The sequence below is a fragment of the Hemicordylus capensis genome, chromosome 2, assembly GCF_027244095.1.
Source record: "Hemicordylus capensis ecotype Gifberg chromosome 2, rHemCap1.1.pri, whole genome shotgun sequence".
Taxonomy (NCBI): domain Eukaryota; kingdom Metazoa; phylum Chordata; class Lepidosauria; order Squamata; family Cordylidae; genus Hemicordylus; species Hemicordylus capensis.
Window position 1 is genome coordinate 244,326,133 of NC_069658.1, and position 24,453 is coordinate 244,350,585.

General features: G+C 44.1%; 1 protein-coding gene across 1 annotated transcript; it reads right to left on the minus strand.

The window, feature by feature from the left end:
* Positions 1-949: 949 nt before the first annotated feature.
* Positions 950-11,563, minus strand: LOC128344822 (zinc finger protein 773-like). Its single transcript, XM_053295749.1, has 5 exons — positions 11,408-11,563; positions 9,960-10,505; positions 3,391-3,514; positions 3,005-3,286; positions 950-2,319 (listed from the first exon to the last, which is right to left on the minus strand). The coding sequence occupies exons 2-5, from the start codon at positions 10,419-10,421 to the stop codon at positions 1,424-1,426; spliced, it is 1,764 nt and encodes a 587-aa protein (XP_053151724.1). The 5' UTR covers positions 10,422-10,505; positions 11,408-11,563; the 3' UTR covers positions 950-1,423.
* Positions 11,564-24,453: the final 12,890 nt, after the last annotated feature.

Below are 24,453 nucleotides of genomic sequence, written 5' to 3' on the forward strand. Positions count from 1 at the left end.
GAGGGTTCTGCGTTTAAACAGCATTCAGCATGGAGACCTTGGTTTGATTTTACGTGAAATCTTCCATTTGTTACTCAGCTAAGTTGGGACAATAAATTAGAAGATTTATAACCTCCCTATATCCTTCCTTTTGTTTAGCATTGAAGAATGCATTGGAATTCAGTTTTTTGGTCAAATCTTAAGAGGATACATTGGAATGGGGGGGATTGTCAAGTGGTGGTTTTACTTTATTGTCCCCAAAGGTTTTAATATAGTGGTTTTTGTATTTTTATTTTACACGAAAGTTAACTTACCTTAGCTGTGTATCTTTTTATAGCTTACTCAGCTGCCTAAAAATGACAGCTCAATGTCTTCTGCCATATTTCACAGGAAATTTCATCTCAGAGCAACATGCATCCCAAACCCAAGAGAGCAGCAAATCCTGGGACCAACAGTATAGGCAGGAGTTATTAGTAATTATTAATTACTTAATAATTAGTGATTCCAACAAACTGACTTATGAAATTCAACTATCTTGATCTCCATAGAAGGAACCCCTAGAAGCGAGAGGAAGGATATGTGCTATACTGATCACTTCAGTGACAAAGACAAAGGCATCATTTCATACAAAACAAGAAAAACAAAGTACAATATACTGTTAAAACAGGCAATGTAAAAGTTTAAAACGTCCAGATTATTAAAAGCCGGGCTTAAACAAGATGTGTCTTAAGGGCTCTTTTGAAGGCTGGCAAAGATGTTGAACCACAAATGAAGAGAGGGAGCACATTCCACAGCACAGACTACAGAGAAGGCCTGCTCTTGAGTCACCAGCAGATGAGCTGGCAGCATACAGAGAGGGACCTCTCTTGGTGATCCCAGTGTGTGGTAGGGGTCGTGCAGAAGAAGGTGCTCTCCTAGGTAACCCAGCGCTAAGCTTTTTAGGGCTCTAAAGATAAATGGAGAACAAACCGAAAAAAATACATTCAACTTTATTCATAACAAGAACAAACATGTTCCCATCTAAAACATCTAAAATGCAGCTGCTGCTTGTTCCACTAAATGCTGGAGAGAGAGAGAGATTTCACCAACAGTTTTCTTCCTCCTCAGTCATAAGTTCACATTGCAGAATCTGGTTTATGATCAGATGGAGAATTGGCTAGTTACTGGAAACGTCTTCACCACCACCTGAGGGTGAACCAGTCTTCTCCATTGGGAGGAAGCCCAGATCTCTCAGAAGAGGACATCTGCTAGATGTGAAATCAATAGGAAAATCTTCATTCATCAAATGTCTCCCCATTTTTAATCAAACAAAGAACTGGCTGCATTAAATCCAACACTTTAAAAGTACAATGTGAGCATTTGAACAATGTCTCTTTCTGTGGCTTCTCTGGCATGCACAAGGAGTTGATGTGTGATGGAAACTCTCCCCATCTTCCAAGCAGGTCTATGGTTTCTCCACTTTGTGAGTCCTTTGATGTAGAAGAAGATCTGATTTATTAGGGAACCTTTCTCCACAGTGGGAGCATTGATATGATTCCTCCACTGTGTGGGTTTTTTCATGCTTAGTAAGTTGAATTTTACGAGTGAAGGTTTTTTCACAGTGTGGGCATTTATATGGTCTGTCTCCTGTGTGAATTCTTTCATGCATAATTAAGTTTATTCGCTGCCTAAAGCTTTTGTCACAGTGTGAGCATTTGTATGGCCTCTCTCCTGTGTGAATTCTTTCATGCTGAATAAGAATGTGTGGATGAGTAAAGCTTTTTTCACAGTATGAGCATTTGTATGGCCTCTCTCCTGTGTGAATTCTTTTATGACTAATAAGGCTTTGTAAACTCCTAAAGCTTTTGTCACAATCAGAGCATTTGTATGGCTTCTCTCCTCTGTGGGATCTTAGATGTATAGTAAGGTTACATTTCTGACTAAAGCTCTTTCCACATTCCAAGCATGTATGTGGTTTCTTTCCTGTGTGGATTCTGACATGTCTTCTCAACCATGATTTGTAACTGAAGACCTTTCCACACACCAAGCATTTATAGGGCCTCTCTTTTCCATGGAACTGTTTATCTCCAGAAAGGGTTTTGCTCTGACTGACATTCTCCAAGTCTTCCTTTGGTTTCCCCTCTGTATGGGTAGTCAACTGAGGCTCAAGCTGCTCATTCTCCTCCCTTTCTGTTCGGTTATCTTCTGTGGATTTCTCAGCCCTCTTCTCCTCTTTGTGCTTTTCCGCCTGCCTCTCTGGGCCTTCTTGATTCCAGAGGTTCTCTCTCTGTTCTTCTTGTTCAGTGTGTTCCGAGGATCTCCCACTTGGAACCCCCCAATTCTCACTCTCCTGCAGGTCACCTTCCGGGATAGAAAAAGAAACAGGATCAGAGTCCAAGGGAGAAACAACCCCCATCCCCCAAATAAGACCCTCCTAAGATGGTAAGCATCTACATTCAGTAGCCTTTCCTGGTCAAAGATCCCCAGAGATTTTCAAAAAGATTTCCCTGGGCAGATCCCCTTGAGAGCAAGTTGTGGATTCCAACCATCTCTCCTTTCCTGTCTTGCATTCACATTTCAGATTAATGGTCTTGGTTTTCCAGCTCCAGCTCAAGAAGTCATCAAGTACTGACTAATCCCCAACCATAGTAAGCAAATCCCGGCTCAGTTAACCTTTCATTAGATCTCTTGAGTTTCCGACTGTGGTTCAAAGTGAGGCAGAGCTTCCCACAACCCCCAGCCCTATAACATCAGATGCCTCAAAGGGATACTCAGATCCCTATGGGATATAGCCTATCCCAGCTATAGCAGAACTTGAAGGATCCACCAGCTACATTTTTTATTATTACATTTAATGTCAAATTACCTTCTCCCACTCAAAAAGCATTTAAAAGGCTTTCGTCAGTGTAGATTCTTTGACAGAGGATGAGTCCTGAGTATAACTTACTTTCTACAAAGAAAGTATTCTATCAGTCTGAATGCTCTGAGGGTTGCTGAAGTCTTGCCAAAGGTGTTCCTGGATTTATCACAGGCATCTGTTGCTTACCTGTATCAGTTCCTGCCAGCACTGTGCTTTCCCTGGCAATCCTGCAACCTCCAACTCCAGGAACAGATTCTGTGGCTTCCTCCACTGGGTGGGTTTTATGTGGAACTTCTTCGCTTTCCTGAGTTGCTGAGGCACTTTCCTGCTGACAGTGCTCAGAATGAGTCTCCTCTTCTAGCCTCACACTGTGTTCCTCAAGTTCTGCATGTTCCAGCACACACTTCCCCCCATCACCTGTGGCCGTCCTCCTTTCATCTCCTGGAGACTGAGGAGTCTTTGAGCTGCCTGAAGGGAGAGAAGGAGCCACAAGAGTGACCAGGCTGATGGAGGACGGAGGTTCATGGCATCCGCCTGAACTGTGACCCCAAAAGACTCTCCCCTCTCCTTACCTGAGAGGCTGGCATCACAATCATCATCTTCCTTCTTGGTCTCGGTTAATACCTGTCCCTGCTCAGTGTCAGAAGGAGCCTGAGATGCTGCAGGGGAACTTAGAGGAGCCGCCTCCAATGCCACCTGCAATAACAGAGAGGAGCCCTTTCAGATTAGGGTTGCAGACCTATCAAGATGAGGGCTTGCGGGAAGTGCCCGGTCCTGTTCAGCACTTTGTTTTGGCAGCCCCATTACCATGTATATCATGATAAAAAAACAAAAACAAAAAACACCTTGTCAGTTTATGACCAGAGATAAGGTGATCTCATTTTGGCTCAAGCTGCAGAAAGTTGGAAAACTGGAGCCTAAGTCTGATGCCTTAACAGGCATGCCACGTGATCAGTCATGATATTGTGCAATGTCACCAAGTGTGCCTGCTTACAACTTTCCCTCCAAGAATCTATAGTTTTCCTTGATCTTTGAAGTAAGAGTTTTCACAATGGAGAGAAGTAAGAAGTGTGGTCCCCCCGGGATCTATATTGGGACCGGTGTTTTTTAACTTATTCATAAATTTTATTTGATTTATTTATTTATTTGATTTATATACCGCCCTTCCAAAATGGCTCAGGGCGGTTTAGAATTTTTTTTTAAAAAAAATTATCTAGAAGTAGGGGTAAGCAGCAAGATGGCCAAATTTGCAGATGATACCAAACTCTTTTAGGTAGTGAAATCCAAAATGGATTGTGAGGAGTGGGCTACAAAATGGTAAATGCGGTTCAGTGTTAGCAAGTGTAAAGTGATGCACATTGGGACGAAAAACCCCAACTTCAAGTATATGCTGATGGGATCTGAGCTGTCGGTGACGGACCAGGAAAGGGATCTTGGGGTTGTGGTTGACAGCTCGTTGAAAGTGTCTATTCAATGTGCGGCAGCTGTGAAAAAGGCAAATTCCATGCTAGGGATCATTAGGAGGGGGATTGAAAATAAAACGGCTAACATTATAATGCCCTTATACAAAACTATGGTGTGACCACACTTGGAGTTCTGCATACAATTCTGGTGACCACATCTTAAAAAGGACATTGTAGAACTGGAAAAGGTGCAGAAGAGGACAACCAAGATGATCAGGGGCCTGGAGCATCTTCCTTATGAAGCAAGACTACAGAACCTGGGGCTACTTAGTTTTAGAAAAAAGACAACTGCGGGGAGACATGATAGAGGACTATAAAACTATGCATGGTGTGGAGAAAGTAGAGAGAGAGAGATTCTTCTTTCTCTCACACAAAACTAGAACCAGGGGTCACTCCATGAAATTGATTGCCAGGAGGTCTAGGACCAACAAACGGAAGTACTTTTTCATACAACGTGTGATCCACTTGTGGAACCAACAACCTGGATAGCTTTAGGAGGGGTTTGGATGACTTCATGGAGGAGAGGTCTATCAATGGCTACCAGTTAGAAGGCTGTGGGCCGCCTCCAGCCTCAGAGGCAGTATGCTCCTGAGTACCAGTTGCAGGGGAGTAATGGCAGGAGAGAGGGCATGCCCTCAACCCCTGCCTGTGGCTTCCAGCAGCATCTGGTGCGCTACTGTGCGAAACAGGATGCTCGACTAGATGGGCCTTGGGCCTGATCCAGCAGGGCTGTTCTTATATGTCAACACATAGGACAACTCTTCTGGCAATACATTAAGATTCAGATGCTTCATATGGCAGTAACAATTCATCTCCAAAGACTCTGCGCATGCTCCAAATGTGTGTTTTGCAGTCACTCCAGACCATTCAGGAATGAATACCAGTTTACCTAACTGAGTGTAATGACCCTGTCCCAGTTAACTAATGAGGGAGGTTTTGCTGAATCACCCCTCTCTTTCAGCTATGCAGCTGACTGAGATTTTTAAGAAGTTAAAGAAAGGAAAAGGAAAACTCTGGTAGTTTAAGTTGCTGCCACCAAACACTCCAAACATTTAGAGATCGGACCGCTTAGACTAGAGTGCTTTAGCTCAGGGTCTCTCTTTAAACTTTGTATTGGGCAAAAACATAAAAACAATTGCTTCCCAATGTGTAGGGCTGCATGTGGACAGGGCTAGCGAACGCTGGCTCAGCTCTTTTGAAGACCTTTTGCCCTAGAGGCTTCTCCCCCTCCTTCTACTGAGGGTTAATCAATCACTCTATGAAGCTTTGTAAAAACAGAGAAAAACCTTTTATTACATAGCTACAAACCAGTTGGGGTGAGATTTCAGCCTTTTGGTTGCACTTAAACTCTTACCTTGGTTACAAGAAAATTCAAAACACCCAGATCTTTTCTAGGCGGCATGTAATTAGATTAACTAATTACTTACTAGGTTACAAGAAATGGGTCTAGGACAACTCTCTGTGGCCAACTCTCTGTGGGACACCACAACACTGCAGGAACAACTCAAAGTGAGTCTCCCACAAACACTTCAAAGAAGCTCCCTGCTCTCTCTTCACAAACAAACAGCCCACCCCACACTTCAAAACAGTTCCCTGCTCTCTCTATAGCAGTGATTCTCAAACTTGGGTCCTCAGGTGTTATTGGACTACAACTCCCATAATCCTCAAGCAAAGGCCACTGAGGCTGGGGATTATGGGAGTTGAAGTCCAATAACACCTGAGGACCCATGTTTGAGAATCCCTGCTCTATAGGGATGAGAAGTGGGCAAAGTTGGTGAGGAGGAATCTTAAGGAAGGATGCTAGGAGATATGCCTGCTTTCAATATGCAGAGCCAAGCTGCATGAATACTGGCATATCCAAAGCTGCACCTGGCTCACTTCTCCAAAGTCCTTTTTGTCTTAATGCAGAAATTCAAATCAAGGCGGCTTAGAGCCAAGCTTAGCTGCATATCCTGACAGGAGTGCACTTCCCATCCCTACAGAGAGAGCAGGGAACTGTTTTGAAGTGTGGGTCACTTGAAGTGTGGGGTGGGCTGTTCTGTGCCTCCTTCGCTCACTTCCAATCCCCATATGGAGAGAGCAGGGAACCGTTTTGAAGTGCGGGGCACTATCAGGTTTGTTTGCAATGAAATTGCCGGGAACTGCTTTGAAGTGTTTTTTGGAGATTCACGCTGAGGTGTCCCGCAGAGAGTCGGCTGCAGAGAGTCGGCTCATTCCCACAAGAAACAGATATTTAGGGATGCAAAGCAAAACACAGAAAGTGAAATAAGTTCTAACACAGTCTTACTAGAAATACCTTCTCCGGCACTAACTTCTGAAGCCACAAAACTTTTGTTTTATTCTGCCTTGAAGTTCACCCAAACCCTGGCAAGATCAAACCCCTGCAAATCTCTGACCCTCAGAAATTTCTTGTGAACTCACCATGTGAGAGACTCCATTCCTCCTCTCTTCCCTGGCACTCTCTAGTTCCTTCCTTTCAGCAGCCCTCAAGTCCCACCCACCTGGTTGACCGATTGGTTAGGACCGAGGGTTGCCCGTCTGTCACCCAAGGACAAGGGTTCACTTCCTGTTAACTCTATTAGATCAGGCAGGCTGCTCACTACACTGAGGCCTAAAGATAAGACATGGGAGCCTCCAGAATATCCAGGCCATAACAGCCTGTAGCTCCCCTTTGGAAATGGGCAGAGATCTCAACTACAGCTCGATAACTGTCCCTGTGGCCAGAGATGGGCAGTTTCTAAAATACAAGTATTTAAAATATTTATTTTCAATACTTTTATATTTTTATCTAAAATACACTTGCTCAGGTATTTTGTATTTTTAAAATACATTGCCAAAACCAAAATACATCTTAGCCCATCACTGCTTTGCTTTCTAACTTCAGGAGCTGCTTTTTTTTTTTTTAATCATAACAGGCTATCCATTGGTTTCCAAGCATCCTTGTGTGTGTGCTCTGTTCCTCCCTCTCTGCCCACTGAAGCTTGAATAGTTTTACTCTGCTGCTGACTGGTCAGCTAGCCAAATGTGAAAATCAAAGGGGAGAGAGAGAGACTGTCCCTGTGAGTAAAATGGGAAATGAAGGGTGGGGGTGGCATGAGAGTCCATGGGGAGGGCAAGAGGGAGCAGATCCCACTCCACCTCCTGATTTTGGATGCAACAGAACTCCTTTCCTCACAGTTTGCTTGCTTTAAAGTTTCTCTGTCCCTCTAGCTGCAATGCTGCAACTAGAAACATGACCTGAGGAGGCTGGAGTTCTTCTGGTCCAGTCTCTGTGTCAATTTGCAACTTGCCTATGGCTTAGGCAAGCTGTTTTGCAGAGTAATTTACAAATATCTCCCCAGCCATGTCCCCTCTTGTTTGCTGTGACTGACTAATGTCCATTTCTTTCCTCTCTGGGAAGTCAAGCATCAGCATATTCTCTGTCTGAAGTTTACCTTTAGAGAGCTTTGTGGTCAGATTGCTGGAGGGCATGCAGAGTGCCTAGCTGGCTTTCCAGGTTACCTGGCTGTGGTGGGAGTGGGACACATTGAGGCAATTTTCACAAACACTGGAAGCAGGCAGGGACTATGCAGAAGGAGGGGAAATCCACTTTTAATTCACCTTCCCCATAGATGACCAAGCTCCAGATCTTCAGCAAGTTCCTGCATGCCCAGATGAGCAGCACTGCATGGGGGAAGTGTGATGTTACATGGTGCTGGAACTAGTTGTTCCGACCACCATGTATCCCACAATGCACCATGTGCAGTGCATGGGTGTGTGTGTGCCATATGTTTCATGCTGCCTGAGGAGAAACACAATGCCCAGAAGGTGGGTTAAGGGTGCGCCTGTACCTTTAACCTCGGCTAACGGGCGGGTTTATTAAGGGGGTCAGGCTACATGGGAGCATTGGGATCTGCGAGGATCCCAGCACTTCACACGGCCAGCCTAACTCAGGCTTGGGCTTCCCTAGCCTGGGTTAGCCTGCGCATGAGAACAGCCTCAGAATCACTGTGGAACACACAGAACAATACAGGAAATCAAGAGCTGTATTTGCTTAGACTGGATTAAAAGCTTCTAATGTTCTAAAAGCCATTTTCCCATCACAACAGCCTATAAAGTTGGTCACATTGTGACAGAGGGAGGGCGAGCAAGCCTCACAGGAGCAAATGACTCCATATAGACTATCCCAAGCCCCCCCCCCCCTATTATCCTCACAACATTCCTATGAGGTAGGCTAGGCTGAGAAATAGTGAGTGGCCAACATCACCCAGTGATCTATCTGAGTGAGGGCTTCAATCTGGGTCTCCCAATCCTCACCCAACAACCTAATCACTTCACCACATTGACTTCTGGGGCAGTTAGGATCTTCTTTATTTTAAGGGAGGAATAGATTAATTGGGGCAAAAGGAATTGTTCTCCTCCCCATATGATTAGGCTATATGATTGCTTCACCATAAATACAACTTGTTGCTCATTTGACTATGTCACAGCTATAGGATTGCAGCCTTTCTCATGACTAACTTTCAGTTATTTCAGGAGAGCTGGTCTTGTGGAAGCACGCATGACTTGTCCCCATAGCTAAGCAGGGTCTGCCCTGGTTGCATATGAATGGGAGACTAGAAGTGTGAGCACTGTAAGATATTCCCCTCAGGGGATGGAGCCGCTCTGGGAAGAGCAGAAGGTTCCAAGTTCCCTCCCTGGCAGCATCTCCAAGATAGGGCTGAGAGAGATTCCTGCCTGCAACCTTGGAGAAGCCACTGCCAGTCTGTGAAGACAATACTGAGCTAGATAGACCAATGGTCTGACTCAGTATATGGCATTTTCCTATGTTACTCTAAGCAGGATTAACATTGGATACAGCCTGTTGTGTTTTGTTTTCTATTGACATTCTTGGTGTATATTTCTCCCTCCCTCCAAAAAAAGCGTGCAGATGCCCTTGGAGGGTGGCAAGAATGGAGAAAAAAGCAAACATAGCCAAAAGAAACAGGTTGATTTGGAATTATTGATCTGATTGAGCATGTAAAAAGTTGTAAATACTCCAGCTGCAGCTTTACAGGACAACTCTAAGCTCATTATTATGTTGTATGGGTATCCCATTGTCCAATGGCTATTTTTAAAGATATAATACAAGTCTAACATCAACTGGTTCTGTGGAACAGTTATCCTGCTCCTGTAGAACATCCCCTGGGAGAAATGATGAGTGATTAATTCTTTGAAAAACTTGTATTGTTTAAATTAAATTAAATAGAAACAAGTTCAGATAAGTAACAAACATCTCAAAATTATTTCCTTTTTTCAGGCATTGTATTTTGTATTTTAACATGTATTTTGAAATACTATTTATTTATTTATATTTTTGTATTATTTAACATAATTCTATACCGCCCAAAACTTGAGTCTGAGCAGTTTACAATTAAAATGATTTAAATATTAAAATCATTCACATTAAAATAATTAAAACCCAACATTGAAAGTATTAAAACTATAAATCTAATTAAAAGCCTGATTACAAGTCTGGGTGAACAAAAGTGTCTTCAGTGCCTTTTAAAAAGTTGCCGGAGATGGGGAGGCTCTTATCTCAACATTTTGTATTTTTATTGGTTGTTTACCGGGTATTTTATATCTAGAATACTTTAAAGAAGTATTTTGCCCATCTCTGCCTGTGGCCAATAGGAAGGTCATAATAAAAAGAGTCTCACCTGGTGTTTCTGCCTTTGGCACTCCTGCTGTCTCATCAGGGAAGCCTCAGCCAGACCCACTCCTGGGGAGCAGGTCTGTGGGCCAGGCTCCCTGATCAAGAGGTGGGTGTCCTCTGGCAGAAGGGTCTGCTTCTCCAGCTCCCTTGTGTGCCTCTCAGCAGACACTTTCCTAGACCTCTGGCATGCTTCGGCATCTTGACGGAAGGAGGGCGACAGTGCTGGAGTGTCATCACCCCACGCAGCCTCTGCCAGCACCCATGGAGGCATCACTCTCTTGGGGAACTCTGTCTGTTGGGCTTCCCGTGTGCGAGATTGTTCCCCAGTCTGTTCTTTGCTAACCTGTTCCCATGGTCGCCATAGCGGGGAATTTCCCGTACTCCCTGCCGGGAGGGCATGAGGGCCGTTTCCTGTTCCTTCTGAACCCTTGCTTGATGGGGGGCCATTGGGGTTTTCTTGCTCCATAGGGCACCTCACAAAAACAGCATTACACTCTAGAGAGCACCAAGGTAAATGAAAGTAGTCCAGATGAGGTTGCTGAACTTCTGCCTGCAGAATAGTGATGAAAAGAGGAATGGGAAGAGAATGAATCCCAGGAAGCAGTCAACTTTCTTTGTAATAGGCAGACATTTGTCTCTCTTTTTAAATATACAATCCAAGAGTATCATAAATATATGGAAACATATTTGTGTAGTGGGGAAAAACCCAGCTCCCAGAGAAGGGACTGAATAACCTATCCTGACCCTACATTTTGGCTTTGGGCCCTCTTCCAGCTCACTTCATTTTCCTCAGCCATCTCTTGCTGAGGTAGGTTCAGTCTTGTGAATGGACTGCTTTAATGCCTTGTGCTCCCTATCTCTAAAATCTCAGGCCTTTGCATTCATTTGCTTAGCAGCTCTTAATCAATACTAACCACGTTTGTAAAAAGCTAAAGTGTTCTTTTGAGTCGATGTAGACTCCTGGCACCCACAGAGCCCTGTGGTTTTCTTTGGTAGAATACAGGAGGGGTTTACCATTGCCTCCTCCCGTGCAATATGTGATGTTGCCTTTCAGCATCTTCCTATATCACTGCTGCCCTGATATAGTACCAGCGAGGATTGAAACTGGCAACCTTCTGCTTGTTAATTAAGCATTTCCCTGCTGCACCACTTAAGGTGACTTGTAACCCTGTTTATTACTCAAATAATATATCCCTATGGTTTTGGATTGCAGGTTCTCTTACTCAGCTGCCTAACAAAGACAGCTCAGGATCTTCTGCCACTTTTCACAGGAAATTTACTCTCCCTGATTGTGAATAGAGAAAGTGACAAAATCTCCTTCCTTTCACTCTGCCATGTAATACAGTATGTCCCGCTCCATCTGCCTTCATTCCTGATTATATCCCCCCTCTACAGGCAAGGATTTCCCTGCTGGTTCCTCTTTGGAAGTGAAATATTTTCCTTCTCACTCACCCAAACTCTACAGAACTAAGAAAAGTGGAATGACCCAGACCCAGGAAAGAAGCAGCAGCTACTTCAGAGCAGGAGAAAAGAACATGCCAAAGAGCAGCCAGGGACTAAATGACTCCATCCTCCACACCTTGCACAGGTGATAAGGAGCCAGCTGTTTGCCATTTCCATGGGATTTGCAAGCAAGGCTTGATGGGAATTGTAGTTCACAGCAAATAAACACATAAATAAATAAAACCTCAGTCAGGTAGGAATCCTGGTCAGAAAACTGAAATCAAACCAGCCAAGAATATCCCCCCCACCCCCGCACCATTCAATCGTTTTCTTTCATCAGCCTTCCTGGTATTCTGTGTATTCAATTTATGTTGCAGCTTTCATTTTTTTCTACATATGAGGTTGTTTCTACTAGTCACCAATTAAACGACAGTGTTTGTTTTAATTTTTATGCTGTATTTTATTGTGTAAACTGTGGAGAGAAATGAATTTGGAGCGGTATACACATGTGTAAAACACATACTATAAATATTTCCTATTCATTTACATGCAGCACCGAATGCATACAGGTACTTGAATGTTGGGAGAAAATCCAGCTAAAGTGCCCATCTTCTGCTTTTGGGGAGCTGCATCCTTGGTCACATCATCCTGTTGTACAAACCAACAGACCACCACGTCTTTCTGTTGAGTTGTAAGGCCCTTTTAGTCAGAGGACTTTGCCTTACTGAACTGCATGCAGAAGAGAAATGAAGCTTCCCCATGCATGTATGTATTTGTATGTATTTTTACATTTATATCCCGCTCTTCCTCCAAGGAGCCCAGAGTGGTGTACTACATACTTGAGTTTCTCTTTCACAACAACCCTGTGAAGTAGGTTAGGCTGAGAGAGAAGTGACTGGCCCAGAGTCACCCAGCTAGTTTTATGGCTGAATGGGGATTTGAACTCGGGTCTCCCCGGTCCTAGTCCAGCACTCTAACCACTACACCACGCTGGCTCTCGTAGTGCTTCGTGTGAGTTTCTTCTTTGTAGTGCTTCATGTGAGTTTCATCTTTGTATAAATGCACATTGTTTTCCATCTGCACTTGGGGGCGGAAGATTGCCATTTCAGTGCCTTTACCCAGGGCCAGATTAAGGGCAACTGATGCCCTAAGCACAGCCCAACAATGGTGCCCCCACTCCATTGCTTAACTGACAAGACATTAAGACTCAAGCAGATTATTTACTTATACCTTAATATTTATTTAAATTTTTAAAAAGTTTTCTTCTAGATTTTGTAAGGTAAAACAAAACAGTTCTACTGCCTATAATTTCTTATAAATACCTGCAACAGAAGGAATTAATGAGAAAAATATTTCATCTTCAAGATCAGACATCATAACATATGACCATCTTTTCCTTGAAGTTTTATCAATATTTTCTACTGCTCTTTACAGTAATCTTTCACAAATCAATGACTTTTTACTTCAGATACATAGTTTAGTAGTTTCTCAAAACATTAGTCGCTCAATGAGCCAAAGAAAACGCTTTTTTAACAATGCAGAGTAAAGTCAAACACGGCAGATAAAAACAATTACAAAAAAAATCAACTAAAGTTGAGTGTGGCAGTGAAATGCAAGGTGGCAAAAGGAATGCAAGGTAACAATAAGTAATGCGAAAATAGAGTTTGAGGTAGGGTTGTGTGTTTTTGGTTTTTTTTCCTGTTTTGTTTTTGGCCCGAATCCGAAATACCCCTGTTTTGTTCTTTGTTCGAAACCAGCCAATCTGAAACACCACAATTTTGTTCTTTGTTCGAAATTGCAAAATCCGAATCTGAAACGTTTTGGATTTTAAAAAATGGCCCCAGGGAAAAACTAGTGGGTGGGGGTGGTAGTGCCCAATGGGTGGAAACTACCACCCAAATTTCAGAGGAATTGGGCAAAGGGCTGGATTTTGGTGAAATTTTGAAGTATAGGATTTTTCCCTTAGGGAAATAGTATAGCTTCATGTTGGGGAGAAAGGGGTGGCCCAGAGCAGAGTAGGGTGGGTGGTAGTGCCTTGTGGGGGCAAGGAAGCTGCCAGAATTATTTCAAAGGAATTGGGCAGAAGGCTGATTTTTAAAGATGTAATGGAGTTTGCATGTCTGTAAAGTTCTTCCCCATAGGGAATGATGGACCTCCATAATTCCTGCCCCATAACTGCACTTGGGAGGCACCAGGGTGGCCCAGAGTGAGTGGTGGTGTAGACCACAAAGGGTGCCAGCCACCCCCATGGGTTGCTAACCCATGGGGTACTGGGTTCTGTTGTTTCTGAGATGTTTTGAATGTAGATTCAGATTCTCTGGCAGCATATGAAAGTGGATTCATGGTTTGTCATGGAAAATCTCATATGCTACCAGAGAATCTACACTCAGAACACCTCAGAAACAACAGAACCCAGCACCCCATGGGTTAGCAACCCATGGGGGCGGTTGGCACCCTATGTGCACTACACCACCACTCACTCCCAGCCACCCCAGTGCCCCCCAGGTGGAGTTATGCATCTGCTGAAACCTCCATTATTCCCTGGGGGGGGGGACCTTAAAGAAGCGTAAACTTCCAACAATTCCTAAGAAATCAGCCCTTTGCCCTATTCCTTTGGAATCTGGGTGGCAGCAGGCACCCATTGGGGCACTACCACCTGAAACACTCTCCTGCCCCTAAAGCCCCCTTTCTGCCCCCAAATCCACCCCAAATAACATCAACATCACACACCAACAACAGCAGAGCTTTGGAAAAAATCAGGTATATTTCCAAAGGTCATGCACATCCACACACCCCCCCCAGCCTGAGATGCAATTGATCTACACACAACAGTGTGAAACAACAACAATGAAATGCATTCCGCCCCACTGGCCAATGAGGGTAAAATTTACCCTTAAATTTGCTTAAAAGGAATAAGGAGGCAATTGCCAGCAGATCAGCCCATGCTTTCGCTGGCCAATCTGCAGGCTAGAAGGGCTCGAAATTCAAACAGATGTCAAAACTCAAAATGGAGACTGAAGGAGAAAGACTTTCTGCGAATGCAAAATGGAGCTCCAAAACAGCCGAAACAACAAAACATTTTGTATCCGAAACAGGGACGTTTTGTTTTGTCTACAAAATTTTCTGTTTTGAGCATCGGGTGTTTTGTTTTGGCTACAAAACAGCCTAAATTGCCTGTTTTGTTCACAAAACGTTTTGTATCCGAAACGAAACACACATCCCTAGTTTGAGGACTATTTAGCTAAAAGTATAAAGGGGAATAATAAAAATTTCTTTAAATACATCAGAAGCAGGAAACCTGCCAGGGAGGCTGTTGGACCATTAGACAATGAAGGAGTGAAAGGGATTATTAAGGAGGATATGGAGGTTTCAGAGAAGCTCAATGAGTTCTTTGTGTCCATCTTCATGGCAGAGGATGCAGACCATATACCTGTTCCTGAACCAGACTTTTCAGGGATGGAGGCTAAAGAACTGAGTCAGATAGATGTGACAAGAGGTGATGTTCTAAACTGTCTGGAAAAACTGAAAACTAACAAATCGCCAGAGTCAGATGGCATCCACCCAAGAGTCCTCAAAGAACTCAAACATGAAATTGCCGACCTCCTTGCCAAAATATATAACTTATCTCTGCAATCAGGCTCTGTACCAGAGGACTGGAAAGTAGCAAATGTAACACCAATTTTCAAAAAGGGATCCAGGGGTGATCCGGGAAATTACAGGCCGGTTATCTTAAAGTCCATTCCAGGCATGTAAGAAGGATTTTAAAGTTGGATTTGAGGATCAGATTTTGAGCTTTGAGAAGGAATTATGTGAAAATGATGAAGAATTAGTTTCTAAAATGTATAAACTTCTACTTTTGGAAGAGACAAGAGAGGAAGTGGTTAAAACCACCATGATAAAGTGGGGTCAAGATGTGGGTCATAATATAGAAATGGCAGCCTGGGAAAAATTATGGAAAACTGATTTAAAATTTACTGCATGTTATGCTTTAAAAGAAAATTATTATAAAATGATGTATAGATGGTATCTGACACAAAAAAAATGGCATTAATGTATAAAAATGTTTCAAACAAATGTTGGAAGTGTGGACACTCTGAAGGCACTTTTTTTTCATATGTGGTGGACCTGTGGGAAGGCTAAAGCCTATTGGGATATGATATATAATGAGTTAAAGAAAATATTTAAAATGACATTTCCTAAGAAGCCAGAATCCTTCCTGCTGGGGTAACACAAGGTGTAATTTCTACAACTAACTTAATATTTTTTATGTATGCTTCTATGGCAGCCAGAATAATATATGCACAGAAGTGGAAGACTAATGACCTGCCTTCAAAAGAGGATGATCCATCCATCCATCCTATTTCTATACTGCCTGATATATCTATCTCTGGGCAGTGTAGAGAGTTAAAACATAACAAAAACGCACATAAAGTAAATAAATAAATAAATAAAAATCTTAGCAGATATAAGCATGTTCAGAATTTAAAATTTCAGTTCAAAGCCTGAGAAAACAGGTATGTCTTAAGGGTCATCCTAAAAGCAAGCAGAGAAGGAGATGCTCTTATTTAAACAGGGAGTATTTTCCGGAGTCCCCCCCCCCCACATACACACACACACACACACGCACAGAGTATTTTTAACATGCAGGTTTTTGACAGGACAAACAGCCACTGAACTCACAAGAATGTAAGAATGAGCCCCACCGCCTGTTGAGATCATCTAGAGAGGTTCACCTGCAGTTGCTGCCCATGGGTTTTGCGGCTACTTGGGAATGGGCCTTCTCTCTTGCTGCCCCTGGACTTTGGAATGCGCTCCCTGTTGAAAAAAGAAACTCCCTCTCTCTGGCAACTTTTTAAAAGGCACTGAAGACACATGTATGGTTTTAATTGGATTTATGGTTTTACATTTTTAATGCTAGTTTTAAATGATTTTAATTGTTTAATTGATTTAGTTTTGATTTTAACTGTTAACTGTAATTGAAGCCCATGGCCTCAGTCATCCAAAGAATCTTCACCCTTGCCAGTGTTGGAGCAATGCTGAGGGTGGCCCTGGCATGAGTTTTAGCAAGTGACCTACTTTTCCGCCACTGCCACCAGCCTCCCTTTGCTGGGCCACAGGGCGTGCCTACACAAGCACACTGCCCCTTCCCAGCAAGGACAGGGGGAAGGGAGGAAGTGTCATCAGTCCACATTGCAGGTCAGCAAGGGGAGGCAGGTCAGCAGCACTGGTGTCCCATGTGCAGCCGCCCTGCCTAACCTTGTGATAGCTACGTGCCCAGTCCTTGTTTTCTAACTTGAGAGATAGTAGCCAAAACGAAAACTCTGTGCTTTCATAGAAGTCTTTAGCTCTTTAATAGGAAGAATAAATGAAAACCTCATATTGCTTACCCCAGCACTACCAAATAGGAGATTTGATTTTTTAAAAACCAATTAAAAATCCTAGAATAAGAAAAAAGAGGAAAAGCAGCAATTACTTGGGAGTGACGCAACTTATCTAACTGTTCCGAACAATGATACATGCAGCAGCATACCTGTGGAACGCCAGAACTGCGAGGAATGGAAGAAGAGAAAAGGGATGCAAAAGGTTATGAGCCCACACCAGCATCTGTGAGGTGGTCTGCAAGACCACAACCAGATGTCCAGCAGACTCATGAAGGAAATTACTGATATGCGATTTACTTCATTGTAATTTTACCACCTACCCCCTCCTGCAAAAAGGGCAGCCTTCTCAAGCTCATCTCCAGGAGCACATGGTTCTTAGCTAATTTTCTGGTGGTTTATGAGATCATCACCACCACAAAGAAATTTACAGTACATGGGAGGGGGTCCTTGGATACTGATTTCTGGTGTTGGTTTTGATGAGCCACCATCTTGTTTCAAGATGGCAGCCACACAAGGCATAGCTGACGGTCAGATGTAAATCAACTTCACGGCAGTGTAATGTACTAAACCCACACCAAGCCGCTTGAATTGCTCTACCAGACTGTCACAAATTTTACAACTGCTCAATTACTCTATTGCAGTTTACTTGACTGAATTCACCACTAAAGCAGATGCCAACATTTGAAGTATTAATTCACACAAACACTTTCATATTTTTCTTTTTCTTCAGCAGTCCCTCTTGATTTAGTTTCCTGGTTTTTGTGTCTATGCAAAAGTTTTTTTCTGGCCACATTCACACGTAACTTGAAACTGGATGTTGCTGAAACAAGCGTTAATGTTTCTAACCTTGACTCACATTGCAGATGTCCGTCTAACTGCAGCCCAGCAATCTCCATTGACAGGACAAGAGAGCCTCTCCCTGTTCCATTTGTGTCCACATCCCAGCAAGCTCTGTTGTGCTTGCATTGCCAAACAGTGGGGTAAGCTGTTAGAATGTCTGCAGCATGGCAGCCATTAGGCACGATCTTCAAGGAGGAGTGAGTGCCACGCACAATCGTGCCTTTAAAAAAAATAAAAAATGATGTGCCTGTCCTCCGTGGGGAAAGGGCATTTACATCCCTTTAAATGCTATGCAAGCCCTTCATCTCAGGGGTGTAGCTATAATTGAGTGGATGGGTTCAAAGAACCTGGGCCTTCTAGTTCCACCCCTCCCTATTGTCTTCACTATCTCCCTCACTCTGGGACCGTCGGGGAGAGGGGTAAACGTGGACCCCTTCTCCCCCAGCTATGCCCCTGCTTCATCTAACAGCAACTGCACCACCACCCACATAAGAGACCCACAACAAAACATTCCCACTCAAACACAAGTTCTGGTGGGGCGGGGAGAGATACTATTTTTCTTTTACTCAGCAAATGGGAAAGGAACATGAGCCTCTGGCAACTTTTAAAAAGGCACTGAAGACACATTTATTCACCCAAAGTCAGTCGGTCGTGAGTGGTGGTGGATGGGGGGAGGTTGTTCTTTCTCTGTTCTTTTTTGGTGTGGTGGTTTTGGTTCCTAGGCGGGGGAGGTTTTTCTCTGAGTTGGCTCTTATCTTTGTTTGGAGGGGTTTCTTGATTGTCGGCAGTAGGGGAGAGTTTTTGCTTGCTGGCTGAGCTGATGGAGGAAGGGATGGAGGCTGAGGGGGTGGTACAAGGGAAGGGGAATGGATGCCATTTGGGGGGGGATATGGAGGGTGGTCCCCCTCCTGAAGAGGCTCGTGCCAAAAAGAAGCGCAGTGGCTTCGTGGACTACCAGGCTGGGGTTTTGGGAAGGTGGGAGGGTGGCGAGTTATTGCTCGCAGCTGTGGTGAAGGCAATCAATAAAGATGTGAAGATTGGAGATACCAGCCATATTAAGTTGGCGGAGTGGCTGCGGAAAGCCTTGGGAGATGTTTCCAGGGCTAGGCGCCTTCAGTCTGGCGACTTGCTGGTGGAGTGTGTTCATAAAGAACAATTAGACAAACTCCTTCGCTTGACGTCTCTGGGTAAAATTAAGGTTTCTTTTCAGGCTCCCAGGTATCAGGCTTTGAGGAAGGGTGTTATTTTGGGCGTTCCTCTTAGTATCTTGGAAGATGATATTCAAAAGTATTTAGGGGGTGATGTTGTTTCTGAAGTGAAACGCCTGTCCTCTAAGCGGGAGGGCAAAGCTCTCCCCTCTTTTACGGTTTTTGCTCTGTTTGGGGGTTCGGAGTTGCCCAAACAGGTGGTTATAGGCTATCAAGTCTTTAAGGTTCGCCCATTTATTCCTCCTCCTTTGCGCTGTTATAACTGCCAGCGTTTTGGCCACGTGGCTGTGGTCTGTCGCAGTCAGGTTCGCTGTGGGAAGTGTGGTGGTGCGCATTCCATGAAGCAATGTGAGAGTTCTCTGCCTGTGAAATGTTGCAACTGTGGTGGCGCCCATACCCCGGGATATCGTGGCTGTGCGGTTTCTAAACAAGCCTGGGAGGTTCAAGCGCTTAGAGTAGAGTAGGGCATTTCTTATTCTGCGGCTGTTAAACGATATAGGGAGGTTGGTGGGGCGGTGGAGGAGGCTGAGAATTCTCCTTCTTCTTCCCCTGTTCCTTTTTCCTCCACGGCGACGGTTGGTGGAGAAGCTTGCCGTTTCCCTGCTAAGGAAAAGTTTTTGGCTTTCATGGTGGACGTGATAAACTGTACTGCCCAGGCTGAACGCCGTTCTGAAAAGATGGTGATAATTTTGAAGGCTGCTTTTGTGGTACGCGTCAGCAAGCATGCATCTTACCATGTCCAGTAGAGTTCTATTCTTTCTTTCTGAGATTCCATTTTGGGACGGGCAGTAAGCTACTGTGGTTTGATGCACGATTCCATGTTCTCTCAGGAACTGCTGTGTGGCGTTGGACATTGTCTGTGCATAGGATCTTTGGCTTCCAGCCAAATTTGTTGCTTGCCATGGCCACATAGTCCTGTAGTTTCTCCAGCATCTGTGATATCTCTTTTAGTAGAAACACACACATGTATCGTGAGAAATCATCTGTTATTGTTAGAAAATATTTTTGATTACCTATGGTTGCTGGTAGTGGTCCAGATATATCGCTGTGGATCAACTTCAGGGGTCTTCTGGTCTTCCTTTCACTCTGCTTAGGAAATGGCTTGTTAACTGCTTTGGAGTCAAGACAACAAACACAGTTAGTTACAATGTCACATGGTACAAAATCAATGCCATTAGCTAATCCCTTTTCCTTCATGTTCTGGATTGACTCATAGCTCCTGTGTCCTAGGTGTCTATGCCACAGTTGCAAGCAGTTTTCATGCAGGCATGACTTAGCAAGGTTCACTTCATTAGGCTGGTATGCCTCAGGTTTGGACTGGGCTGGTCTTTCTCTGTCTGTCTTTGATACAGGTTGCTCCTGCACACCGTATAGGCCTTTGCATTTAGAGCCTACAAGGCAAACTTCTCCATTTTGGGTAACAACACATTGTCTATTTTTAATATAAAGTTCACAGCTTTGTTTCTCTAGCTTGGATATTGAAAGCAAGGAGCTTGAGAAGTCAGGGATATACAAAACATCTTTAAGAAAAAATGGTTTAACAGATCCATCCAGTAACTTGCAATACAAAATTCCTTTGCCTTTCTTCTTGGCTTTAATTGTAGTATTATTGCCCAAATGAACAGTCTCTTCAGGAATATCAAACAGTTCAGTATAGAAATCCAAATTATTTGATATATGAACTGAAGAACCAGTATCAAAAATGAACTTTTCATTGCTTTGCATCAGGCAAACATTAAAATTCTTGTTTGAATACCTTTCTGTAAAGTTACTTTCCTTTGTCTCATTCTTGGGACAGTTCGCCACCTTATGGCCAAATTGGTTACACAGAAAACATCTAAAGGCATTAGTCCCAGTTGGCCTCATTTCAGGAGCAGTCTCCCTGCTGGCGGTCATGTGACCTCTCTCTCTGGACTGAGTTTCCTTGGCAACGAAGCCAGATCTCTTTGTATGCAAATGTGAAGGCCCCATGCAGTTTCCTCTTGCAGCATTCCCACCCACCTTGGGTTTCCTCTGGAATGACCAATTGTTGCTTTAAGAGCAAAGTTACTTGCCAATTCACTTTCATAGCGAGAATTCAAAACTTTTCTTCTGTTTGCCTCAGAAGATATCGTTTGCACTGCTTCCTCAAAGCTTAGAGTGGTGTGGGCTACTAATTGGCTGATTATATTGCTATAGCTGGGGGGCATGCTTAGGAACAGAGCTTCCAACTTCTGACTCTCTGCAAATTCCTCCCCTGCAGCTTTAAATTGAAAGAAAAAGTCCCAAAGTAGTCCAACATGTGTGGCAAAACAGTCCCCATCTTTATACTGGAGATCCTGCATTTTCTTTCTCAAGTTAAAGGTGTATGCCCACCCCTTTTTCATATACAAGGAATCTAGCTTGCTTAGCATTTCCCTTGAGGTTCCAAGATCACATGTGGTGTAAAGGTAATTTTTACTCACAGAAGCTGTGATCAAAACTCCAGCTTTAGAATCCTTGAGTAGCCATTTTTCTCTTTCAGTATTCTCAGCAGCTGTGGTTCCATCTGCGGGGTGTGTGTGTGTGTGTGTGTGTGTGTGTGTGTGTGCATGTGTCTTCCTCAGTATCTTTCTCGAGTCCTTCAGCGTGCAATGCAAGCCTCAGTCGGGTTTTCCATTCCAAATAGTTGTCTGTGTTCAGGATAGTGAGCCTGAGCTTTCCCTCTAGATAAGTAGCCATCCTCACTGGCTCCAAAAAAGGCAGTTGCTGTAGATTAGCAATTAAAAGTGTCCACGCTAGATCTCACTGGATCTCCTGGAACAAACCTAACTCTCTAGTTGCAGTACACGCAGCTCAAAATACTGGGCTCCCATAACCTTTTGGAAATTATCTGTGGTAAGAGAATCCTTTTTCATTATAGCAGAGTGCACAGAGGCACAACACAGCGGAATTTACTTAGGCATGCGTGTGTGCTGAGAGTAAAGTAACTTGGAGCCAATTCATAGTTTCAAATCAATATATAAGGCATTTATTAAGGAACTCCATTCTAGATAGGAAAGTGAGGAGTTAGGATCTCTAATCTATCTATCTAGCTGGATGCAGATGGATTCTGCATCTTCTCTGCACACATGGTGCAGGGAGAGGAGCTTGCCATGTTGCAAGGTAGAAGGACAGGTAGGGAAAAGAGAGAAGAAGGAGGAAGTGGCTGGAAGGAAGTTAGTCCCTGAAATTAGCAATCTACATATCCAAAGGGATAGTGTCAGAGCAGTAGAGAAGGGATGACCTATAGAGAGGAGAGCTGGTCTTGTGGTAACAAGCATGACTTGTCCCCATAGCTAAGCAGAGTCTGCCCTGGTTGCATATGAATGGGAGACTTGATGTGTGAGCACTGCAAGATATTCCCCTCAGGGGATGAAGCCACTCTGGGAAGAGCAGAAGGTTTCAAGTTCCCTCCCTGGCTTCTCCAAGATAGGGCTGAGAGAGATTCCTGCCTGCAACCTTGGAGAAGCCGCTGCCAGTCTGTGAAGGCAATACTGAGCTAGATAGACTAATGGTCTGATTAAGTCTATGGCAGCTTCCTACGTTCCTATGACCCTCTAGCCCTCTGACTCACTAGTCTGATAAATGGAGAACAAACCGAGAAAAATACATTCGACTTTATTTATAAGCAAAATATGTTCCCATATGGACATTAAAAACATCTATAAAGCAGCAGCTGCTTGTTCCACTAAATGCTGGAGAGAGAGAGAGGCATTTGAACAATGTCTCTTTCTGTGGCTTCTTTGGCATGCACAAGGAGTTGACGTGTGATGAAAACTCTCCCAATCTTCCAAGCAGGTCTATGGTTTCTCCACTTTGTGAGTCCTCTGATGTAGAAGAAGATCTGATTCATTAGGGAAACTTTCTCGAAAGTGTGAGCATTGATATGATACCTCCACTTTTTTGGGTTTTTTCATGCTCAGTAAGTTGAATTTTTAAAGTGAAGGTTTTGTCACAGTGTGGGCATTTATGTTGTCTGTCTCCTGTGTGAATTCTTTCATGCACAATAAGGTGTGCTTGCTGCCTAAGGCTTTTGTCACAGTATGAACAAATGAACTTGGTTTGGGCCCCTTTTGCAGCAATTACTGCCTCAATGCGGCGTGGCATGGATACTATCAGCCTGTGGCACTGCTGAGGTGTTATGGAAGACCAGGATGCTTCAATAGCGGCCTTCAGCTCTTCTGCATTGTTTGGTCTCATGTCTCTCATCCTTCTCCTGGCAATGCCCCATAGATTCTCTATGGGGTTCAGTAATGATGTGCGGTTCGGTCCGGATCCGGACCGGTTCGTCCCAAACCGATCCGGATCCGGCGGTTTGATCCCGGACCGAATCCGAGCCGGTTCGGTACCGAACCGGCTCGGGTTTCCCGAACCGGTTCGGGAGTGCGATTGAGTGTCTGGAGTGTCCCTTTAAAGTTTCAAGTGTGTCCTCCATTTTGTGTCTCCTTCCCGAAACTTTTGCTCCTCCTTGCATCCATTTTGTGATGCTATTTCCAGGCATTGTATTGGCTGCGCTATTGATCCTTGATTGGCCAGAATGAGTCCTTTGGTCTGGTAGGCTGCTTGGCTGTTGCACTGTTGAGAGCTGGCACCCTGTTGGCCGTGGGGGGAGTGCAAAGGTGGGGGCTCCCAAAGGAGGGAATTTCAAACCTATATAAACCCAAGCCTCTTCTCTGGAAACTTCTCTTGGCTGCAGTTGTGGGATCATCTCTGAGACCTTGCTTGCTCTTTTGCTGCTGGTGTCTGCTGTGAGTCCCTGACTGTGTGTCACATTAGTGTGTGTCTGTCTCTCTGCTCTCTCTGTGTGTTGTTGTGTGCCACCTTGTCCATCTGCCCTCTGTCTGTCTCTGTCCAAACCTCTTTAATACTTTCCCCTCAACTTTTCCCAACTTTTCCTGTTGTGTTTTCTGTTCTCTAGTCTTCACCCTTTCTCTCTCAACCCTTCTCCCAAAGTTTTGGCTTGCCCTCCTCCCCCCCACCCACCCCCCACCCATCTTCTGCATTGCTTTCCTGTTTTTGTGCCTTGCCAGACTTTTGTTCCACTTTTTGAGTTTCATTCAATTATTGCTTCTGTTTAAATTTATATATTTGCTGATTTTGGTTTTTAATTAATAACTTCTGCTATTGTTATTGCTGGCTGCCTGTCTGAGTTGTGTTTCTGAGGATTTAGTTTATATTATTGCTGCAATTTGATTCCTTGTGTTCTGATTTTGATTGTTAATTTGTTCCCCTCTGGCCCTGCTCCTAGCTCCCCCCCCCTTCCTCCCACCCAGATAAGATTGTTTCCCTCCTGTGCTGCTGCCCGTTGAATCTTGCATTCTTTGGATTTCTTTGTGGAATTAGGTTCTGGTTTTGGTTTTGCTCCCTGTGTGTGTCCCACCCACTCCCCCAGTCCCTCCCCCTGGTAGTTGTTACCCACCCCCACCCTGAGACTTTCTGGCTGCCCTTTGGTTTCCTTTTTTTAACTTTGTGTATAGATTGTTTTGATTCAAATTTGATTGTTCCCCTGTGTGGTCCTGCTCCTAGCTTCCCCCCTCCCTCCCCTCCAGAAAGCCACTCCCCCCACTGCCACCTCCTCCTCATCCACTCCTGCCCTGCCTGCCCCCTCCCACCCAGACTGAGTGTT